The sequence below is a fragment of the Ctenocephalides felis genome, unplaced genomic scaffold, assembly GCF_003426905.1.
Source record: "Ctenocephalides felis isolate EL2017-DRISC unplaced genomic scaffold, ASM342690v1 CF-g0.4_SCAFFOLD_00845, whole genome shotgun sequence".
Lineage (NCBI taxonomy): Eukaryota > Metazoa > Arthropoda > Insecta > Siphonaptera > Pulicidae > Ctenocephalides > Ctenocephalides felis.
The window spans coordinates 69,490,932-69,512,997 of record NW_020536999.1 but is presented as its reverse complement, the minus strand read 5'-3'; the positions used below and the strand labels follow the sequence as shown (position 1 = coordinate 69,512,997).

Sequence of the window (22,066 nt, the reverse complement as noted above, 5' to 3'; positions counted from 1 at the left end):
TAGGGCAAGTTATAGTATTCGAAATAAAATCGAAAATGCAAATTTTTATATATCTTTACGTTTCAAAACCTTCTGAACATTTTGGCATATCTTAGAAAAAATGGATATGTGTGTGTGTGTGTGCGTGTATGTGTGTGTGTTCGGATACAAATTTTCGTCGACGATTTCGGGAACACGAATGAAGCGATTTGAATAATTCAAACAACATTCGATTCGTATTGATAAGGAGACGTGCTGATTAGTTTTGGCAAAAGCAGGTCTAGCAGTCCCGAAGATATGGGGTAAAAAGTGCCAAAAACGGTAACTCAGTTTTTAAGAGAACGGAGCGTCCGATTGAAATAATTCATTCAAAAACATTTTACTTGCATTAACAAGATGAAGAACTGATCAAATTTTCAGGTAGGCAGGTCAAGCGGTTTCGGAGAGCTAGTGAAAAAAGTAAAAAAATGCCATTTGGCGATCTAAAATGATCATTAAACATATGCACATCAAATTATCAGATATTTTATTGAGATTTTAACAATGAGTATTAATTTTGTTTACATTCCTATGGGTTCCGTACCAATGTTTATCCGTTAGACGGCGATGCGGGGCTTACGCGCTTTGATATTTCGTCTCTATGCAGTTAAAGCAGTACGATTGCTTTGAAAAAAGTTCAGAATTTCTAAAATATTTCAGAATAAATTTTTCTTCAAAAAGTTTTTTTGTCAAAAATTTATAGTTTCTCAAAAATCTATTTTTTTCAGAGTAATTATTTTTTAAAAATGTTAATCTTCTAAAAAAATAATTTTTGGTACGGGAAGTTCTAGCAATTTGCATTACGGCACGATGCCATAAGCCTCTCTAGTTTGCAGTGCAATCAGGCGTGTTTTACATACAAACGAACTAAGAAAAAATGCGCATTTATAACATACGGTTAGTTACGATCACGGTGTAGAACGCGTGATCGTACAGCAATTAGACAGATTTTACTTTCAAGAAACAAGCATCACATAGCGTTACCAACGCTATGTTAGCGGCTGTGTTACCGCAAAATTGGCTCCTAAGTGTGACTAGAAAAAAATACTCGGCACGGTCAAATTTTTTTGTTGTGCGAACAGATTACGTCATGAAATAGAGAAAAAATTTAAAATTGTACAACTGAAGAAATTGATTGTTATCTTGTTATATGTAATCAAGTTTTATTGCTGTGTCACAATATTTTGCATTAAACCTATAACATAAAATTAAAATTAAAAATGACAGATAAAAAGAAAGCAAAGCCGAAAAGGCAGTCATCTCACTTAACATTGGAGAAGAACATTTTTCATAAGCTTAAAACCAGACTGAAAGAGATTAAAACAAATAAAACTAAAAAAATAATAATTATTTGATAGCTCAATCTGCAAACCAATTAAAAACGAATTAAAACTACACATTCAAAAAACACATTTTCGATGGAAAGAAGGTAATCATGTAATCATCTATCTTAGGCGGCCTATTTGCTCAATACCAAAATTCAATGCAGCGGTACAATGCAGCGAGTCTCAGTCATTTCTTTACACAATTCAGAAACCATTATAAAAAAATTTAAAGATGATAATTGAAGAAATTGGTAAACTGAAATATGAGAAATCTCCAGGTTATGACTTAGTGTTGTTAAAAATGCTTAAAGAACAAGAAGAAAGGATTTATCTTTTTGGCATATATATTCAAATCAATAACTAGATTATATTACCGGCCAACATTTTACAAAAAATCTATAGTGGTTATTATAATATTTTAGATTTTTATCTTGCTAAAAGAATACTCAAACTCCGTGTCAACTATGAAACTTTAGCATTACATTAGATTTAATATATTATCTTCACTTGTGAGTTTTCAACTTTTTAATTGACCACAACAGCGATAAGATCAGAATCGCAGATTATATTTCTGTGTTTTCAACAAACGTTGATGCATCTATGACTATTTTATAAATGTATTTAAACCTCATCAAAAAAGTTCTAAACAATTAAGGATAAAAATCAACGATAGTAAGGGGTATCATATATGTGTGCATTTTTATGGCCAGGCACTTCCAAGTACTGATTGTGTCGATGTCCTATAGTTATGCAATATGCATCTTGACCGCATACTGACATGAAAGGATCATAATCGCAAAAAATTATAACGATATGAATTCGAACTGCTGAACTATACTAGCTTCAGGAATGCAAATTATCTATCTTTTGAAAATAAACTATTAACTTATAAGGTTGTGATTAAACCTATATCGATTTATGCATCAAACTCTGGGGCGGTGCAAGCAAGTCAAACAGTGTGTTAATGCAGCGTGCCCAGACTAAGATATAGTAGACTAATATATATTCAGAATAAGACTAGTATTAATTTGAGATAGATCACCGATAATCCATGATTCGTAAGCAGAAAGTCCTTACACCAGTCTCAAAAGCACTGAAAAAGAAGTTTCTAAAAGACAATATTTAAGTCTACCTAATCTTTGGAGATATGAACCTAAATTGTAAATTACTTATTGGAGTGGCAACTATTGATTTATTAACAGTTAGCACAATACTTTTATATATGTACAGTAGAATTCGCTTAGTATGACATCGAAGGGACGCCGAAATCTCGTCATACTAACCAGTCGTCATACAAAGCATACTGAAGAAAAACTATTTTAATATGTAAATATGTTACATGATTCAGTAATTAAAAGAAAATCCTATATATACATTTTAATTAAAAATAAAAATGATACATATTAACATTTAATATAAAATTTAATATAAAATAAAATTGACATAGGGTAGGGCGGGACACAAAGGTCCAATTTGACTTTCTAATTATACTGTCTAAACCCAACGAACAACTTTAAAACACTTAACACACATCAAACAAGCATCTATCGAACTATGTTCAGAAAAAAATGCACATAATTCCTAACAGATGCAATTTCATTATCAAATTTTAAAGGAATTTTACGCTACATTATTGAACCAATGCAAAATATTAATTTATTTAATTAATCTCTTGTAAAATTGCTTTTTTTAAAACTTTACCACTTTATTGCTTACACCTTTGCCAAAGTAAAGGTTCAGCTGGTCCTTTTCATCCCACTCATGTTCTGCTTATCTTCTGATAACAAAGTCATAAGAATCAAGGTGATGGCTGGTTATACATTTTTTGCTCTCTACTATCAAATATTATCGTTAAAAAAAATCTGACTTTATTTGTTTATGAAATATCCGTGGTGGACCATTAATAATTGGTGTACCCTACCCATAAACATACAAATGTGTTTTTTTAATGTAAGTAATCGATAATTTTTGATCGATTTCTTTACATAATTTTATTGTAAAAACAGTCCCTGGTGCTATTGTGCACAAAAGACATAGCAATTGCTTTCGTAAACTTGGCCACATCATGTAAAATCATGTGGATCATTATAACTGGACATATTTTTTTTCAAAAATGGGTCATTATAAGCGACATGTCAATGTAAGCGATGTCAATATATCCGACTAAATACAATAATCTGTAAGGAATTTTATGTGAAAACCAAACTTCCTAGTGCGATTACGTCATAATAAGCGGTTGTCAATATATCCGGCGTCATACTAATCGGATTCTACTGAATTTAAAAGTGTAAGTGTGCGTGTGTGAGAGAATAAGTTAAGCCAAATAGTTCAAAAGTTATTGTATTATGATTTCTGTTAAAAATGAATGAATGAACATTTTTTCAGGGACCACAACGGGCGGAATCCATTACACTTAGCGGCAATGTCTGGTTATACGCAAACAATCGAATTACTGCATTCCGTACATTCACATTTGCTGGATCAGGTTGATAAAGATGGCGTGAGTTTATCATCATAGTTTTATTTTTGTTCTAATTATTACCATAATTTCATCAAAAAGTATTATACATTGATTTTTTTTAGAATACAGCACTGCATTTGGCAACAATGGACAATAAACCTAATGCTGTGTCTTTACTTTTGTCGATGGGCTGCAAATTGTTATACAATACTTTAGATATGAGTGCCATAGATTATGCAATTTACTACAAATTCCCTGAAGCTGCTTTAGCAATGGTTACACATGAAGAACGGTAAGAAAAAACAACCGGTCGATTGACACATGGAGCTACTATTATTTTTCACCAATTTTTATATATTCAATTATTTATAAATATTTCGTTGAAGACAGTTAGTAGGGGTAAGTTCCCGAGTGCGGGGCACCTAAGGTTATTTATAAATAAATCAAAAAATATTTTACGAAATGTTTATTGAATTATGACTTATGTTAGATAACAAAGTTAGAAATCAAACTAAATTAACAAAAACGCAATCTTTGCTAAACAATAATTAATACTATCAATCAAACTTTGGTAACACAAAATATGATTTTACAAAGTGGCACCTAGTACCGGACAATTCAAAATAACCAGCAATTAACACATATGTAGCCATCTCCGCACTCTGGAAAGTCTGCACATTTGTGTTTGACAAATATTCTTAGATATTGCAAAAAAACACTAATTTGGCTGTGCCACACCGATGCTCTCAGCTGGAGCATTCATCATAAGATTTTTATTCTTCGACTAGAAAATACGAAAAATGGGGGTATGTAGTGACCGTTAGCACTCATACAGAACAAAATTAAATAATTAGAATAAATTACGTCAATTCTAACAAGAAATATCAATATGTTTACTTCCGGCGCTAAGGTACGACTTAGTGTCCGGTGCTAAGGGACAGACAATTTTGTTCATTTGGTGGTACCTACTAAAATTGTTTAAAATATCTAATAATATTCTGCCATGTAACGGATAACAATCAAGTACTACTTTTATTTTTAAATGCCACTAAAATATGAATGCATAAATACACGAGAATTACTTCCATTGATATTTAGGTTGCTCCCGCCGTGGCCGTGTGCGTTACAGGTGAGTCTTGGCGCGTGATCCTGTACCTGTGTGTTCCCGCGCCCCTTTCACTTGTATTTTAAAATAAAAAGATTTAAACTCGCTTAAATAATACGTGTTAAATAGAGTATCCGGCTTTAGGTGACGTCCGGTGTTACGGGACTTCCCCCTAATTTAATTTTTAATTTAGTTGTCTAGTTCTTTATCATCCTGTACAGTATGTTATCATATCCGGATGCTGTATTTTTCTTGTCCTTTATCTAGTTTCTCAATTTAAAATGTATGATCAGTACGCTTTTATAAATTAAATATTTGCATTTTTCTTACAATCATCCTCAAAATAGTCTGGCGTATATATTTTTAGCATCAATTGCCCAATTATTTTTTTCATTTTTTGTTATTTATTGCTCAATTATTTTTGTTTATTATGCCCTTACCATTTTGTTACTATTAATCACCTTTTATTCATTTTCATGCATTTTTCTTTCCAAGCTTTTATTATCATGCTTCCGAGTCCTGTGCTTTGGCTTTCAGTTTCCTGTATTTAGTCCTGTAGTTTCAATTCTTTATTAGTCATCAATTATCAGTATTCTCCATTTTTTCAAGTACTACTTTTATTTTTAAATGCCACTAAAATATAAATGCATAAATACACGAGAATTACTTCCATTGATATTTAGGTTGCTCCCTTGAAATAACTCTAATTTCTACTTTCTGTTCTATTGTAATTTTTACGCTTTGTTTCTAGATTAGCCTGAGGCCTCTCTAATTTTAAAGCCAAAAGTTTTTAAAATCCCCATAAGCGTGCTCCTTTTGACTATATCCTAAAAGTTGTTTTCTCTATCCAATAGTGCTATCCAATAGTTGTTTTTTCCATTTGTTACCAGTAATATTAACAATATATTAATGACAATAATAAAAACTTACTTACTTTACTTATAAACTGATGACTTAAATCAAGTGGCGATTTTCTCTTTAGACTACGACGATAGTTTTCTGTTAGTTTGTTAGTAAATTTAGTTGTTTAGGAGTTTGTTAGTAAATTTGAATGACTGTTGAGCTTGTTTCTTTATTTATGCGTTGTTTTTGTTATTACGTATTTTTTGACAGGTGTATTTATGTCGAGATGAAGCAGTCTAGAGACATATTTCGGCGCTCCCAAAACAATTTCAAAAGTTTGATTTGCAATTTTTGTATTATGTCTATATTAGTATTATGCGCACTACCGCCTAATTGTATTCCATAGCACCAAATTGCCTTGAATATTGTTTTATATAAAAGCAGCTTTTTGTATGAGCTTAGTCTGGATTTAGTTCCTAATAACGGAAAAGGCTTTTTGGTTTTTATCTCGAGCCACAATTCATTTCAATTGCAAAAATTTTATTTATTTTTCATGTTTTTTTATTGAAATACTTTTTTGTTTTTTAATTTTCTTGGATATATTTCGAAGGCAAGTTTACTTTGCATGAGCATCGCATTACAATTTATTTCTTGAGTTTTTATTTCTTTTATATTTATTTTAATTAAGTAGGAGAGCATCTGCATTATTATTATTTTCTCGCATTCTTTCTGTTTTTCTATTTTGTCTCTAGACGACGGCGTAGAAAACGTACTTTTTATTATTGTGTGTCTGATAGAATTTATTTTTCTTGTCACAAATATATTTGGTTTTTCAATTATATTTAGTTCTTAGCGCAGCATTTCAAAAATGTTTGAATATTTATTTAATTTTTTTTTAAAATAAAACTGTTTCTGAACCGTATAAAGGCATATCTCACATTCTTTGATAAACTTTTTTTTACCAGTGGTGGCGAAGTAATGGCCCTGAAGTCCGATAAACATCCATGTGTAACATTGGCGCTCATTGCTTCCATGCCGAGGGTTTTTGAAGCAGTTCAGGACAAATGCATAACAAAGGCAAATTGCAAAAAGGACTCTAAATCCTTTTATGTAAGTTAGAAATATACACAAAACAGCAATTTAAAAAATATTACATGATAAAATAAAAAAAAGTTTCAAACTATAATTTAGTTCTTGAGTTTAATTGTGAGCTTATTTATTACATTTGATTATGATATCCTTGATCATTGAATTTGTTATAGTTGTAATTTAATACATTTGATTTTGTATGATTTATTGCGATATTCTAAATTAACGTTCCTCGTGTTTAATACATTTCATTCACTAATTATGAAAGCGCTTTTGAAATGAAATGCATTTTTTGCATAAAATATTTTATGCTTATACTTAATTTTAAATAAATATTATATATGCGTCCTAAACTTAATCGGATTGACAACAGTTAATGAATATTTATAAAAATATACCATTTCATAAAAATAAAGTATTTAATCATTATTAACACTATACAAAATTGATAGTATTTGTTATAAATCGTTATTTATGATTTAGAAAAATTTTATCATAAAATCACAGGCATTATTTAACAAATCAATTACCAATATAATCGTATAAATTAAATGGTGTAAAATTTAAAAGTTATCTATTTATAGAACATCTATATAGAGCATTTTAATGCGCATTATATATATTAGGGTGGTCCTTAATTTTTCGAATTTCGAATTTCCTTGCTCCCAAGGGCTCAAATGGTTTCAAATTGATAAAAAGCAATTTTCTGAAAGTTTTAGCTCTTAATATTGTCTTTTAGATAGTGCGCAATTTAATCAAAGTTTTGTATGGAAATGTTTTTTAGATACAATTTAGCGAGCAAATGAATTCTGATGTTCTGAAATGAGTTTTATTGAAAATTCGGCGCTCCACAAAACAAATTATAAAAAACCTGTTTTGCGTCGAATTTTCAATAAAAAATGACACGAATTTTCACTTTTAATTTATTTGTCGATAAGTTATAGCTAAAAAAAATTTTTTTTAATTCTCAAAATTTTTTTCATGCTATTTCCATGCGAAGTTTCATTGAATTACGCACTATCTAAAAGTTAATATTAAGAGCTAAAACTTTCAGAGAATTGTTTTTTATCAATTTGGAACCATTTGAGCCCTTGGGAGCAAGGAAAATCAAAAATACGGACCACCCTAATATTTGCACCATACATAATTCGGACGCTGAAGTTAACAAAACCTTACATGAATAAACCAAAATTGTTACATAATTTTTTAATTTTTTTTTGTCGAGTAGGTGAAATATTCATTTACCTGTTTGCAATGTCCGACAATGTATGCTCAAATGGACGAGAAAACAGGAGATGCCCTTGCCATATCGGAACCAATACCCCTTCCAGCCCTTAATGTAAGTCACAATTGATAAGGAACACTTTATCACCAATATTTTTTGTTCTTTTCTAGATAAAATATTCTTTTACCGCTTATCAAAAATCTGCCGAAAATATCAAAGAAATCAGACAAACACAAAACGATCCAAATTGGCGACCAATACCATTAGAAGTTGTCAATGTAAGTTAAAGGTTTGGTGGAGTTTTTGGTGTCGGGTTACGGGCTTTTTGGCTTATTTTCTAACATATATTACGGTGTTCAATCTTATTTTTTTGTATCAATTGTCGTATATACACATAAATTTATATGTATATATATAATTATATATATATATATATACATATATATACATATATAATTAAACGATATACATTCTTTATCAATTAGGATTAATACGTTTCGATATTTGATGTATGTTATCATCATTCAACAAATCAAACTAGGACAGAAACAAAAATTCAAAGCAATAATAATAGAATTTAAAAAAATATTTTTAGAAATAAAAACTACTATTGCATAGTCAAAATTATGTTCATCTGTAGACAATCGAACAATCTGAATCAACCCCTGAAGTCGGAACAATCAATCACATTATTTGAAAACCGGAGATGTACAAATAACTATCTTTCTTACAATTTTATGTGTGGTGTTGAAATTTATCTGTTTTGGCACAAATCGACTCAACACTGGTTAACTCACCTAAATCGCAATTTGCCCTTTCCATTATTTCGGCCGATTCTAGAAATTTTTACTTTGGGAATTTGCATATTTAGGTAGTCAGTATGCACTCAAAATCAAATTTATTATTATAAAACCATTACTAGAGAATGAATACGAGTTTCTAAAACATGCGCTCATTAAGAGCGTATCGATTTCCAAGAAATGTAAACTAGAACTACTAATGGACGACAAGAAATCGGTGAGAGTCGGTTACCATAGTTTTTGGCTAACCGAATATCGACGCCAGTATTATAAAGGCATTGTGAATGAAGCGGCTACTGCCGCCCATCATTCAAGCCATCATATCGGCACCCGAGCTAAATGAAATCGCGGATTGTTGATAAGTAAAAAGTTGATAAGCTAATATTATCCACAGACAAACTAATGGAGAATGTCATCTCATAAATTTCGCAACTTCGAAAACAAAACGCCATCATGAATTGAACTCATGAAATTGAATTGTTCTATTAAGTACGAAGATTGCACACCCATTTCCACGTGGTTTCTGCCATTATCACTCAATATTTGGTGAAATAGCTCGAAACTGCAATAAACCATGTTCATTTAAATTTTTTAACAAAACTTATAAAATCAATCAATCAAAAAAATTCATAAAAGCGGCGCACGACTGTCAATCAATTACTTCAACAAACCGTCTATCAGTAGTGGACGAGGCATCTAAACAAGAATGTCTAGTTAATACAAGCACGGATATATGTGTATACCCGCGCAGCAAACTCAATTGGCAGCATCCGTAAACAGACTACACATTATATATGGCAAAAGACACCAAAATGACTACCTACTTTTTTTTAGAAATTTGTAATCGCCGGCGTAGAAAAGCCTAACATTGTAGCAGATTTCCTATCATTTTAAAAATTATTAGTTGGTCGCTTTTATAACGCTGAATGAGAAAAAATACAATAGATCCGAATGAAAAAAGCATGGCGGCGAAAACTTGTTTTTTTTTCAATGCATTCGCCTTGGTACATTATAAGAACTGTGTTAGATGTAATCAACAGGAACAAACATGAGCTTGGCATCATAGTCAGGCGGCGCGTCTGAGGAAGACCTAGAATTTAGTTGAAAAATATTGCGGCTGTTCAGGCAACCTATGTTGTTCCGTACAAGAGATTGGCTATGTTTACAATAGCTGACACGGAATGCGCGCAAGTGGTTTAATTCAAGGCCAGAATTTGCGACCCCTACTCGAAGCCTGCCCAAGTATCCTTCACGCTTCGAAAAGATACATGTCCCCCCGTTGTACTTCGCAACAGCCAAATACCAATTCAAGACCACGCTAAATATTTGGGAATGTACATAGACAAAGAATTAAACTGGAAGACGCACATCCACAAAAGCGCGAACAACTCGAATATCACTGGCTACTAAGCAGTCGTTCAAAGCTATCGACATTCAACGCTGTCGATATTGTGCAAAGTGATCCTGAAACTAGTGTGGACGTACGGTCTTCACATATGGGGTTTAGCAAAGAATAGCAACATACAAATAATCCAGCTTTTCCAAAACAAAGTATTACGCCAAACCATTTGTGCTCCAATATATGTGCCCACCTGGCTAATTCACCAAGACACACGTATTCTCACAGTAAAAGTAGAAATCAAAAAGATTGCCCAAAACTACAAAAATAAAATCGATGGATTCAACATTGAGCTCGGAGCAAGTCTACATAATGTCACGCATCAAAAAAGGCTGAAGAGGACGGAACTATCAGAATTGACATATTGATTGCATATCTTAATTGTTTTTTATTACATTTCTTTTTGTTTTTCTTTATTTAGACTGTGATAGTTATAGATATGAGTTTATATAGCATTAGTTATTTAAGTACTTATATAGTAATCAGCAAATAGTAACAGCATATATTCACACTAGAAAGAATTACCATTAGGCAATCTTTCTAAATAAACCATATATTGTAACATTTCAATTACTAAATGTCTTTATTAAGACAGATTGTAATTTGAATGGTAAATAATGATAATAATAATGAAAAAAAAAAGAATTTGCGACCTATTCGTATCAGAATCTTTAGGGGGCGATCACTGCTTTTTTCGAAACACCAAAGATCAGTTGTCTAAGTTGAAGCGCTTTGAGTCGAGAATATGTAAGAACTACAAATTTTTAGTAAAACAGGCTAGAAATACAAGGGGTCGATCGGATAACAAAATTTGAAAACCCGGTGTTTCAAGAACGGGCAATAATAGATTTAGAGATTTAACATCACTATTGCTAGTAATGAATTCATTGACTGCAGCGGAAAGCGGCGAATTGTCGAGCGTACCAAAATTGTAAGTAGGAGGAACACACATAATTGGTACTAGAACAGACTAAGAAATAAGATGTTAAAGCTGTGGACGATTGGGCCAAATCTCTTCTAATTGGGCTACTTGCTAAGTGGGGTTTATGCTGCAAGTGTGGATTAACGGGGAAGTAACAGAGTGATTGTACATACAGGGTGGTCCATTTAGTGTTTAGAATTTTAACTACCGATTGTTTGACTTTAAAAACGTCAAATAATCTCATTGATGTGACCATGATGTGACTAATATTTAGTTGACAGTTTGACTTTTACGAAATGAGACGATATTTGCTTGAAGAAAGTTGGGAAATATTAAAAACTTATTTCCAAAGTGGTGAGCCTTCTACTCAAACTGTGAGAAATTTAAAAAAAAATCGACAAAAATAAACTTCCAGAAACACAATATGTGGAAACAGTTAAAGCCAATTGACCATCCGAGCCGTCTACGGTTTGCAAATTGGGCGAAAGATTGTTTAGCAGAGGATATCAAATAATCAGCAAAAATGCTGATGTGAATTGACCACCAAGAAGCTGCGATTTGACGCCATTGGATTATTATCTTTGGGGAGCGGTGAAAGATAAATGTTATGTTAACAATCCAGAAACATCTCAAGACCTCAAGACCGAAATCCAAGCTGCTATTGCTGCGATAATGCCCGAAACAATCTGAAATGTACTCAAAAATTGGGTGGATTGAATGGACTACTGCCGAGTCAGCCGTGGTGGTCATTTGACCGAAATTATTTTTCATAAATAAATGTCATCAACCTATTAAATAAATGTTCAACCATTGAAAAATATTGAGCCGTTTTCATTGTATAGCAAAATTAAATTTAAATTTTTAATTGGGCCACCCGTTATGACCGCGAAAAAGTTCAGGTGTAGCCAGATAGTACTACACCGGCCTAAAAAGTTAAAACAGAATAAGTGTCCGACTTCAAACTCAAAACTCTAATTGATTCGGATTCGGCAATATCAATCATAAAACGATTATGTAAATATTAGTGGATGTACAGAGAAAGAACATGTGGAAATTGCATAAAAAACATATTCGAAAAAAAGAATATTTTAATGATTTCTAATAATTATAATCATAAGCAATGGCTTTAAAATATATCAAAAGGTCAAGTTAAGTTTACAACACTGTAATATTTTTTGGAAAAACGTCTAAATTTGGGAAAGGTAATTCAACGGTAGTAAAAAATTAACGTTTTTGACGAATGTCATTTGTAAGTTTCATAACAATATCAAATTCTTAATAATATCAAGCGATATTTTTACTCTTATTTAAAGGATGGTTTATTGTGTTGTCTGGTGCTATTTATTGGCTATGAAGGTAATTTTTTTTTCGATTAAATTAATGTATTTTGCTTATACATGAATGACTGTGCACTGTTTCATATCTTTTATATATTTTGTTACTATTTATTATTTGTTGTTTTGCAATATATTTCTAGTATAAACATTTATTGTTCGCACATAATTTTATAGTTTTTGAACGAGCTGTAGACAAAGAGTGTTGCTTTTATATTTGAGTCGTCTGTTTTTTATTGTTGTTTGTCGTCACTTTATATTTTTGATTAATAAGTAAATACTAATAAATAAACTTAAGTATATAAATATATATATATATATATATATATATATACATATGATTTAATTGTTGATTTTGATGTTGAGATATATGAGTAAGTTCTTGTGGGGCGATACATTTAGCACTAAAGCCTCGGAGCTTGCACATTTCACAAGTCGTGGCAGAAATTACTTAATTTTACTCACATTTTTGTTCAAATAAAACTATCATTTTTCTTTTTACATCTTACAAAAAATGATAAAAATTCATAGTGTGGACAAGTTAGATGTATAAATGTTAGTGCTAATTCCTAGTGTTGTGTACACATCTTAGATGTAACCTACCAACGTTAATATCCACTGCTGATGGCATTAAATTGAATGTCGAAACGTTTGGAATTAAAGATAAATTTATAAATCCTTGCTTTTTATTTTTTGATGTATCGCCCCACAAGAACTTACACATATATAAATATATATATATACATATATAATTTGAACTTGAAATTTATCGTTCTAGAATGGTGATGTCACTAGAAGGTAACATCAAGTGAAAAAGATAATAAATATTTTTAAATATATAACTTAATATATATTTAATTATTAAATATATATATTTTTTTGTTTGACTAATTATTTAGAAAAATATTCTCAACCTAGTTCGATTTTCTTTTAGGCTATGGTCGCCCATGGTCGCGTGGAACTCTTAGCACATCCGCTCAGCCAAAAGTATCTGGAAATGAAATGGAACTCTTACGGAAAATATTTTCATTTAATAAATCTTTTATTCTATAGTATTTTTCTTATGTTTGTTACTGTTTATTCCTCGAATCTCAATCCTGAGATAAAAGGCCGTACTTTAAATTACTGGAACTGCACCGACTCGAGAAATCAAAACTACACAGGGCCGCTTTTGAAAATGTTCCAGAACAAAATGATTAGTCAAAACAGCACAATTTCAAAACAAGGCTCAAGTTACGCCCCTATCATGTACACCAGTGCCGTATTTATCATAATTTATATATCTGTCCAATTTATTAAGGAGGTATGTCAGATTTACCAGCAAAAATGGCAGTATCTGCTAGAGCCTTTCAACCTGGTCACATGGGCCTTATACATCTCGTCCATTATCATGGTTGTACCAATGTTGATCGGTGGAAAAGTGGATAATTTGCAAGTCTCCTCGGCCTCGATTACGGTTTTTTTGAGTTGGTTCAATCTGTTGCTGTATCTGCAAAGATTTGACCAGGCTGGAATCTATGTGGTAATGTTTTTGGAGATCCTGCAGACTCTTATCAAAGTTCTTCTAGTGTTCTCGATTTTGATAATCGCTTTCGGATTGGCGTTCTATATTCTTCTATCAGGAGTAAGTAGATGATGTTCAATATTTTATAAATCACTATTAATATGTATTATCATTAAAAAATAGATACAATGTTGAGGTAGAAGGTATATATAAATTGATTGATAAGTAAATTATTATTTAGTATTATTTAGTATCAAAAGCTAAGTTTTAAAAACTAAAAAATGTAAAATTATAAAAAAATTAGAAATTTATTATATTCGCAAAGTCAAAGTCAAAAAGTCTTGATTTGGAAATGGTAACTTTTCAAACAATCATAATTCAATATGTGACCTGTTTTATAAGAAAGAAAATACAAAAATTAAGGAAACGTGAAAATATGTATAAAATGAAAATTTAAAAAATGTGAAAAACAAAAACGAATTATGTAAAAAATATAATGAACTTAAAAGGTAGTAGGAGAGACTTGGTACGGTTGTTCCAGGGTATGATAGTGACAGTCGTCATAAAGGTAGAAAGATAAAGAATGATTGTTCGAACAATCTACAGTTGCGGTCTATCTAATGTTAGGAACTTTTTCTAATATTAACATGATCAGTAGACCGTATTACTTTTAAAGAATCAAAAGTAAGTTTTTATAATCGATTTTTTTAAATAATATCTATTAATTGTAAACATATAGATTACTTTTTGGCCATTTTGTTGTAAAAGGAACATTAGTAGTTATTCATCAGCAATTAATTTTTGCTTATATAATTATAATAATGCTCTGTTTTCAAAAGTGTGCGTTGGGTACGGTTGGGACAAATTTTGGAGTACGGTTGTGACATGTATTTCTTGTCTTTTTCGGGTAAAGATTAAATAGATAAAAAAAATTAACTTAACTAAGACAAAATACGAAAAAAATGCAAAAGAAAATTTATTATAATAAAAAAAAAAATTCATAAAGAATTCTTGTTAAAATGTTAGAAAAATTATGTTTTGTTATATATTGTTATATTTTATTCATAAGCTTTGTTTAAATGTTTATGTAGTGTTATGTTACATATTACAGTTTTTAACGACAATATAATTTGCTATAAACCATTACGGTGTTAATATCTATTGTTTTTATTTCCTATTTTTATGCTTGTCACTACTGACCCCAATCGCTGTCACAACCGTCCCTAGGATGTAGACGGCCCCCTGATGTGGACTTAAGTAACAATAAATACATCATATAACAATTTTGAATAATGTTTATCAGTAATATGATAATACTCGTGATGCACACATTTATTAGTGTCAACCATTATACACATTTATATAATGATAAATTATAAATTATATATTTATAATAGAATTAAAAATATGTATAATATTTAAAAGCAATAATGTAATTAATGTCATACTTCAAATGTGGTCGGTGACAATGTAATTAGCATTTAGAAATGAACCTTCATTAGAAAAATAAAGTAATTGCTGATTAATAAATTTTATAATATTCGTTCACACAGTGGAGTATGTTAAACAACGCCTAAACAAATATTGTTTTTGCAACTTCACTCATCATGGAATTGTGTTAGAAGAACTTCAGTAATTAAAATTAACATACATTCATTGACTGCTTGTATTTTTTTTTACTTTTTCGCTGGCGATATAATCTCATTATTTGAACAGCTGTAATATCTATTTTGCCTAAAAATATTTTCCATTTCAATAACGACAAAGATTTATAGAAACTACGAATAATGTAGAAATAATTTATAATCAATAAACTTACTAATCATTAATCTTATTAATCAATATTTTCAAGGAACAGGGTAAAATATTCTTCTGATTCAGGCATTTTTCAAGAATTTAAAAATTTTACTACGATTTAAGTTTAAAATGTTTATTTATCTATACCGATTTCTTTGTTGATATCGGAACGCATACAACGTTGATGCCGATACGCACGAATGACGAATCATTGGCACTCGACTCGGCCGTAACGCACTTCCGTTGCATTTGTACGGGTTCACACCCTAGTCGCGCCTAAAGAAGTTTTACTTCAAAAATTACATGGCATAAACTCAAAATATATAAATTTGACTAAAATTCACTGTATATGGACTATTTCATTATATAATTTTATATATAGTACCCACAATTATTATATCAACTTTTCTTACTTTTTAGGGTGAGACACATCTATCCTTCAAGACCATTCCGATGTCTCTGATGAGGACTTTCGCAATGATGTTGGGCGAGATCGACTTCCTTGGAACCTACGTCAATTCCTATTATGGAGAATCAAAAAGAACCCTAGACTTTCCACTGCCGACTTTCTTGATCCTAGGTACCTATCATTGTTATAAATAATAATATTTCATGTGGCAAATTGATTTATTTCTCGTATTATGAGAGGCTATTGTGCAAGTACTATCATTATCATACTGATCGAAAAAAATTTAAGTTTGAAAGATACACGTCAATATAAGACATTTTTCTTTGAAAATATGTATCAGTTTTCGATAGTTTACCTTTTATTTGAACTATTATGAAAAACTTACGAATATGATCTCTGTTACGTGAGGAGTTTTATAGTAAGTAAGGATCAATTTCTTTAAGGAGTATTCATATTTTTGTCAGAACATCTTACAAGATATTTTAACATTATGTTGATTTTTTGTTTAGTTTTCGTTTTAGCCCGCAATTCTGAATCGATTCTGAAAATTCAAAAACCGCCGATCTGGTGCAGATCGGCCGGGCCGTTTTCTTGTAATAAAGTGTTAAAAAAATATTTTTGACGATTTTTTTTATTATTTTTTTGACGATAGATACCATAGTCTTCTAGATCATACTAAAATATTACCGCCCTACGGCAACACGTTTAGCTTTAAAAATTCGTCAAAGTTTGCAAAAATTGGTATCGTTTTTTGGCATTTGTCAAAACTAGACCGTTAATCGACGTTTTCTCAAAAACGCCTGAACCGATTTCAGAAATTTAAAAGCCATTTGCTGTATTTCAATGAGAAGTATCGTTTGTCACGATCGGCCGAGCCGTTTCTTTGTAATTTGGAAGAAAGTGTTGAACTTTTTGTTTACATTTAAGCTCATACTATCGAATCGATTTTAAAAAGCCAAAAGCTGTTCGAAAGATTTACGAACGATTTACTTACTTGGTAAAACGATAGAGTACTTGGTCTTAATAAACATACTAAATCATTAAAGTCCTACGGAAACTGGTTCAATTATAAAAAAATGATTGATTTTAAAAAATTTGTTTTTAGAAAATACTCCGAGTTAACGTGTTCGTTCATTTTGAATTATGTGTAATAAATTCAGTCGGAATACTTTCAATCACTCAAAAATTAATTTATTTTTCATTGATTAAGTCGATTATATATACATATCGGGAATTTCATGTAACTTGCCTCAAGGCAAAATACCAATACCAACTAGTTTTATTTGTGGTTTTGTCTTTTTTTTTAATAAACAATGTCTTTGAATTTGTGCTTATTTTTTATTGGTTTGTTACATATTGATTTTTTTCATTGATTTATAACTTTTTAATTTTTTAATCAAGCAATTTTATTGATTTTTATAAAAATAAAAAGCGATAACACACACATAATCTTTATTATGATTTTGGAGTTTAGATTCTAATTTATCATAAATTTCAGCAATTTTCATGGTTTTGATGCCGATTCTGCTGATGAATCTGCTCATTGGTTTGGCAGTCGGTGATATCGAGTCTGTGAGAAGAAATGCTCAGTTGAAACGATTGGCCATGCAGGTGAATTATTATTAAAATTTTATGAGTTCTAGGTTTTGTTTCTTTTAGATTCTTATTCAGTAAGATTTTGTATAATATATAGTCTGGCCTCTCTGTAGTTTCTCTGGTTTTTAGTTTTGTTTTTATTTATTTAATTATATTTTAGATTTTGCTCATATGGCTTTCTGTATATTCCATAAAGAAGTTTTTAAATGCATTTTATTTGTTTTTAAGGTTTTATATTTTTATCAAAATTTGAAGACTTCAGCTTTGAATTTTATTTTGTTTTTACTTAGTTTTTACTAGAAAATATTTTATTCAACAATAATTATACAATACGTTAATTATTAAATTTCAGCAATAATGTTTTACTAATTACGATTTTACAGTAATCGTGTGAAAGATGATTTTTTTATAAAATGTGAAACATCTAAAAAAAATACTGAACTATATAATGATAAATTCAATTACTGGTTAGTGAGACCTAACCTTTTGTTTAAACAGAATTGATAAAAGGTTTTATTAGAAAACGTTGGAGCAGCGACATTAGATAATTCGCAAAATATTTTCCGATGTCGGTTCTAGTACAAAAAATGCTTTTAGAATGAATTCCTTCACTTTTAATACAATATATTTTTAGTATAATATTATTTGTATTGAATATTTAATTAATATACGAATAAATTGCATATTGAATAAAAAATGTTCTTCAACAATTTGCTGGATCTAAGTTCCGTTTTGTGCTATGGCTTATCCTGCAAAGTTTCTTCTTCTCTGCAAATAAGCGATAGAAAAAGAATCTTGACGTACCTAACTTGATAAAAAAATATATCTTCATCTGTTATTTATAGGTCGTTTTACACACGGAATTAGAAAGCAAATTACCTCAGATACTTCTAGAAAAACTCGATAAGATAGAGCTTATAGAGTACCCTAATGACACTAAAAGCAAGCTTGGATTTTTGGATTCCATTTTGAGAAAATGGTTCAGCAATCCATTTACGGATGAAGGTATGTGATATTGTTGCTTGTTAAAATATTCAGCTGCTATTATTATTAACTTAATATATAAAATATAGTCAATAAACGACTATTAATATTTGACAATTTTATTTTTTATTTACTGACACTCTTTTGCAATAATTGTAACATTTATTGTATCATTCAGAAAGTAATTTCGTTTTATCGACGTTTTGATAAGTCATTTTTTGTAACAAATTATATTCTGTCTGTTTTGGTCAATATTACTTTGTCTCATTTCTGGTAGTAGCATAATTGCGGAATCAATTTTTTTTTTCGTTATTGACAAATAACGGATGAAGGTGTTTTTCAACCTTCCTATTTGAGGTGAAGGTATTACCGACAAAAAAAATTTTTAGTGATCTAAACAAATTATTGTTCGATGACACCGGCTCTGGATAACATACTGGCTGTGGCATTGTGTGCCATTCAAGCTGGAAAAGCTTTTGGCGATTGACCAAACATATGTGAGGTTGCGCGTCGATGCAATACATTAGACCTTGTCTAGATCAGAACCAATCAACACCTGTTGATCCACATTCAAGACCTCTTAAGCCGTTGAATTTGTTAAATTCAAACTCAATGCGATCTCATTTGTTGTTATTTGCCGGTTTGCATCAACTAGTGCCTTTATTGCGTCTTTATTAGCTTTATCGTGAATGTGGTGCATCTTTGAAAAAAAGAGTGCGCGTTAAGGTTCACACGCGATTGAAGTACAACTAATTTGCTACTGTACAAGATGGCATTTAAGTAAAAATAAATACATCATATTACAATTTTGAATAATGTTTATTAGTAATATGGTTACACTCGTAATGCACACATTTATTAGTGTCAACCATCCATTATACACATTTATATAATAATAAATTATAAATTATATATTTATAATAGCATTAAAAATATGTATTACATTTCAAAACAATAATTTACTTAAAGTCATACTTCAAATATGACATGATCGGTTTGTCATTGTAATTAGCATTTAGAAATGAACTTTCATTGCTGATTAATAAATTCTATAATATTCGTTCACACAGTGGATTATGTTAAAAACGCCTAAACAAATATTGTTTTCTCAACGTCACTTATCATATAATTGTGTTTGAAGAACTTCATGTAATTAAAATTAACATACATTCATTGACTGCTTTTATTTTTTTACTTATTCGCTGGCGTTATAATCTCATTCTTTGAACAGCTACGAATAATATAGAAATAATTTCTAATAAATAATCTTACGTTTAGTACACGGTCTAAATGTTTAATTTGTTTTATTATTTTCAAGGAACAGGGTAAAATATTCTTCTGATTCGGGCATTTTTCATTAAATCAAGATATGTACTACGATGTAACTATAAAATATTTATTTTGTTTATGCCGATTTCCTTGTTGATATCGGTACGCATACAACATTGATGCCGGTACGCATATAACGTTGATGCCGGTATGCATACAATGACTGATTTCTATTCACATAAATCGACTCGTGTAGAAATGATCTCATCGAGAGCGAATGACGATTTACACCCTAATCGCGCCTAAAAAAGTTTTACTTCGAAAATCTGGAACAAAATTTAACAAACTAGTTCTGGCACTGTCGTACTTCCAATATCTTTTGTTTTTCAAACACATCTGTCAATTTCATTCTGGCTTAAAACATCATTTTTACTTTTCTTGTAGCAAAACAGAAAAATATGAATAAAATTCCGCTGATTTCTTTCCGTATTTAAAGACCACGTACCATTCAAAAACTATTACGTTAGATTGTTTAGAATATTTCACACATAAATCTTAATGTATAAGCTTTCAAATCATCAAATAGTTATAGGGCTTAAGTAGTCCTTATAATATTTTCTAGCAACTTCTAGATTTCTAGGATAAATTTTAAAATCTTATTATAAAATAGAATATTTGAACACCATTATTATATTCATTGATTACAAATGTTAAATCATTGGACTAATTGCATCCAAAACTCAATTATCTATAACAATCTATACGAATACTTTATGCGATAATCTATACGAATATTTTATGTTTAGGATTAGAAATGGTTTTGGAAAATCACGAAGACTACGTTACGACAGAATTAGAAAAGCAGAAGAGAAGACTGAAAGAGATTACAACTACATTAGAAGTTCAACATCAACTCTTAAGACTGATAGTTCAGGTAAAAATGATTAAAGATGCTTGTTGAATATTTTAATTGTGATGCATGCAAATTATATATGTTATTCTAAAACTTTTTCGTAAGAATAAATCTTTTTGCCGTTCATTTATTTTTTATTTTGTAACGCTCAATATATTCATGCATTTTATTTTACGCTACGTTCTACAATTTTCTCCTATGTAAATTTTGATATTAAATACTAAAGTACCCTAACTCAGAAAGTCAGATATTCTTAAATACACGTAGATATGTCTATAATTCTGAAAAAATATTTTATTTAATAATACAAATTATGTACAAATTATGTAAAAAATATTTTATTTAAAAATACAAATTATGTACTTCTTTACCGATGAATATTAATTGGAAATAAAATAATATTTGAATAAATTGCAAGTACAAGTATGTACCAGTGACAGTTTTGCGCCATGCTATATTTGTATTACAACTTTCTTGCTTCTTTATCTCTCTTTTATCAACAAATTAAAATTAAACTTTTTTTTTGCGAAAATGAAACTTGTAAGCTATTAGCATTTATAATATAGAAGCTAAGGGCTTATTGTAATAGATAGCTAAAAAGTTCCAGGCGATATGGGGATTAAAGAGTGAATGTCATTCAATTTTTGTGTAAAGTATAAAGTCTGGAATTCACCCGATATCGATTTAAAATCGTGCTTTTCTAAAAGCAATCGGGTGTAATTCTCCCAAGATATTTAATATCTTGTCAAAATTATAGGTAAACGTGCCTTCTGCTGACTCCTCTTTCCAAACACCGGATTGGTGTTGCTAATGGTTAGAGGATAAGCCACATTAGCAAGTGAATTTTTCTAAATTTAAATTTTTCTAAGTCTTTAGATTACTTTATTAAAACAGTGCTGTGCATATTGAAGAATACAAGAATATTCCCAGGCAGGCGCATAATGAAAATGGAAGTATTAACGAGCGAGACCCTGAAAAACAAATACAATGCGCTATCTGATCGGACTGACATGGACACGGACAGGGAGCTTGAGGAATATAAGAAGGTCAAACGGCGGAAGAAGCCAAAAACA

The 22,066-nt window shown here is 30.4% G+C and overlaps 1 protein-coding gene across 1 annotated transcript in view; it reads left to right on the top strand.

Moving 5' to 3' along the window:
- Nucleotides 1-21,041, top strand: part of LOC113387954 (transient receptor potential cation channel subfamily A member 1-like) — a 136,372-nt gene extending 115,331 nt beyond the window's left edge. Inside the window, exons 12-20 of the mRNA XM_026625340.1 lie at nt 3,729-3,843; nt 3,927-4,096; nt 6,718-6,862; nt 8,070-8,180; nt 13,456-14,145; nt 16,243-16,402; nt 17,730-17,842; nt 18,673-18,832; nt 20,887-21,041. Of these exons, the coding sequence (XP_026481125.1) occupies nt 3,729-3,843; nt 3,927-4,096; nt 6,718-6,862; nt 8,070-8,180; nt 13,456-14,145; nt 16,243-16,402; nt 17,730-17,842; nt 18,673-18,832; nt 20,887-21,041 (1,819 nt within the window). The remainder of the gene's footprint in view (nt 1-3,728; nt 3,844-3,926; nt 4,097-6,717; nt 6,863-8,069; nt 8,181-13,455; nt 14,146-16,242; nt 16,403-17,729; nt 17,843-18,672; nt 18,833-20,886) is intronic.
- Nucleotides 21,042-22,066: the final 1,025 nt, after the last annotated feature.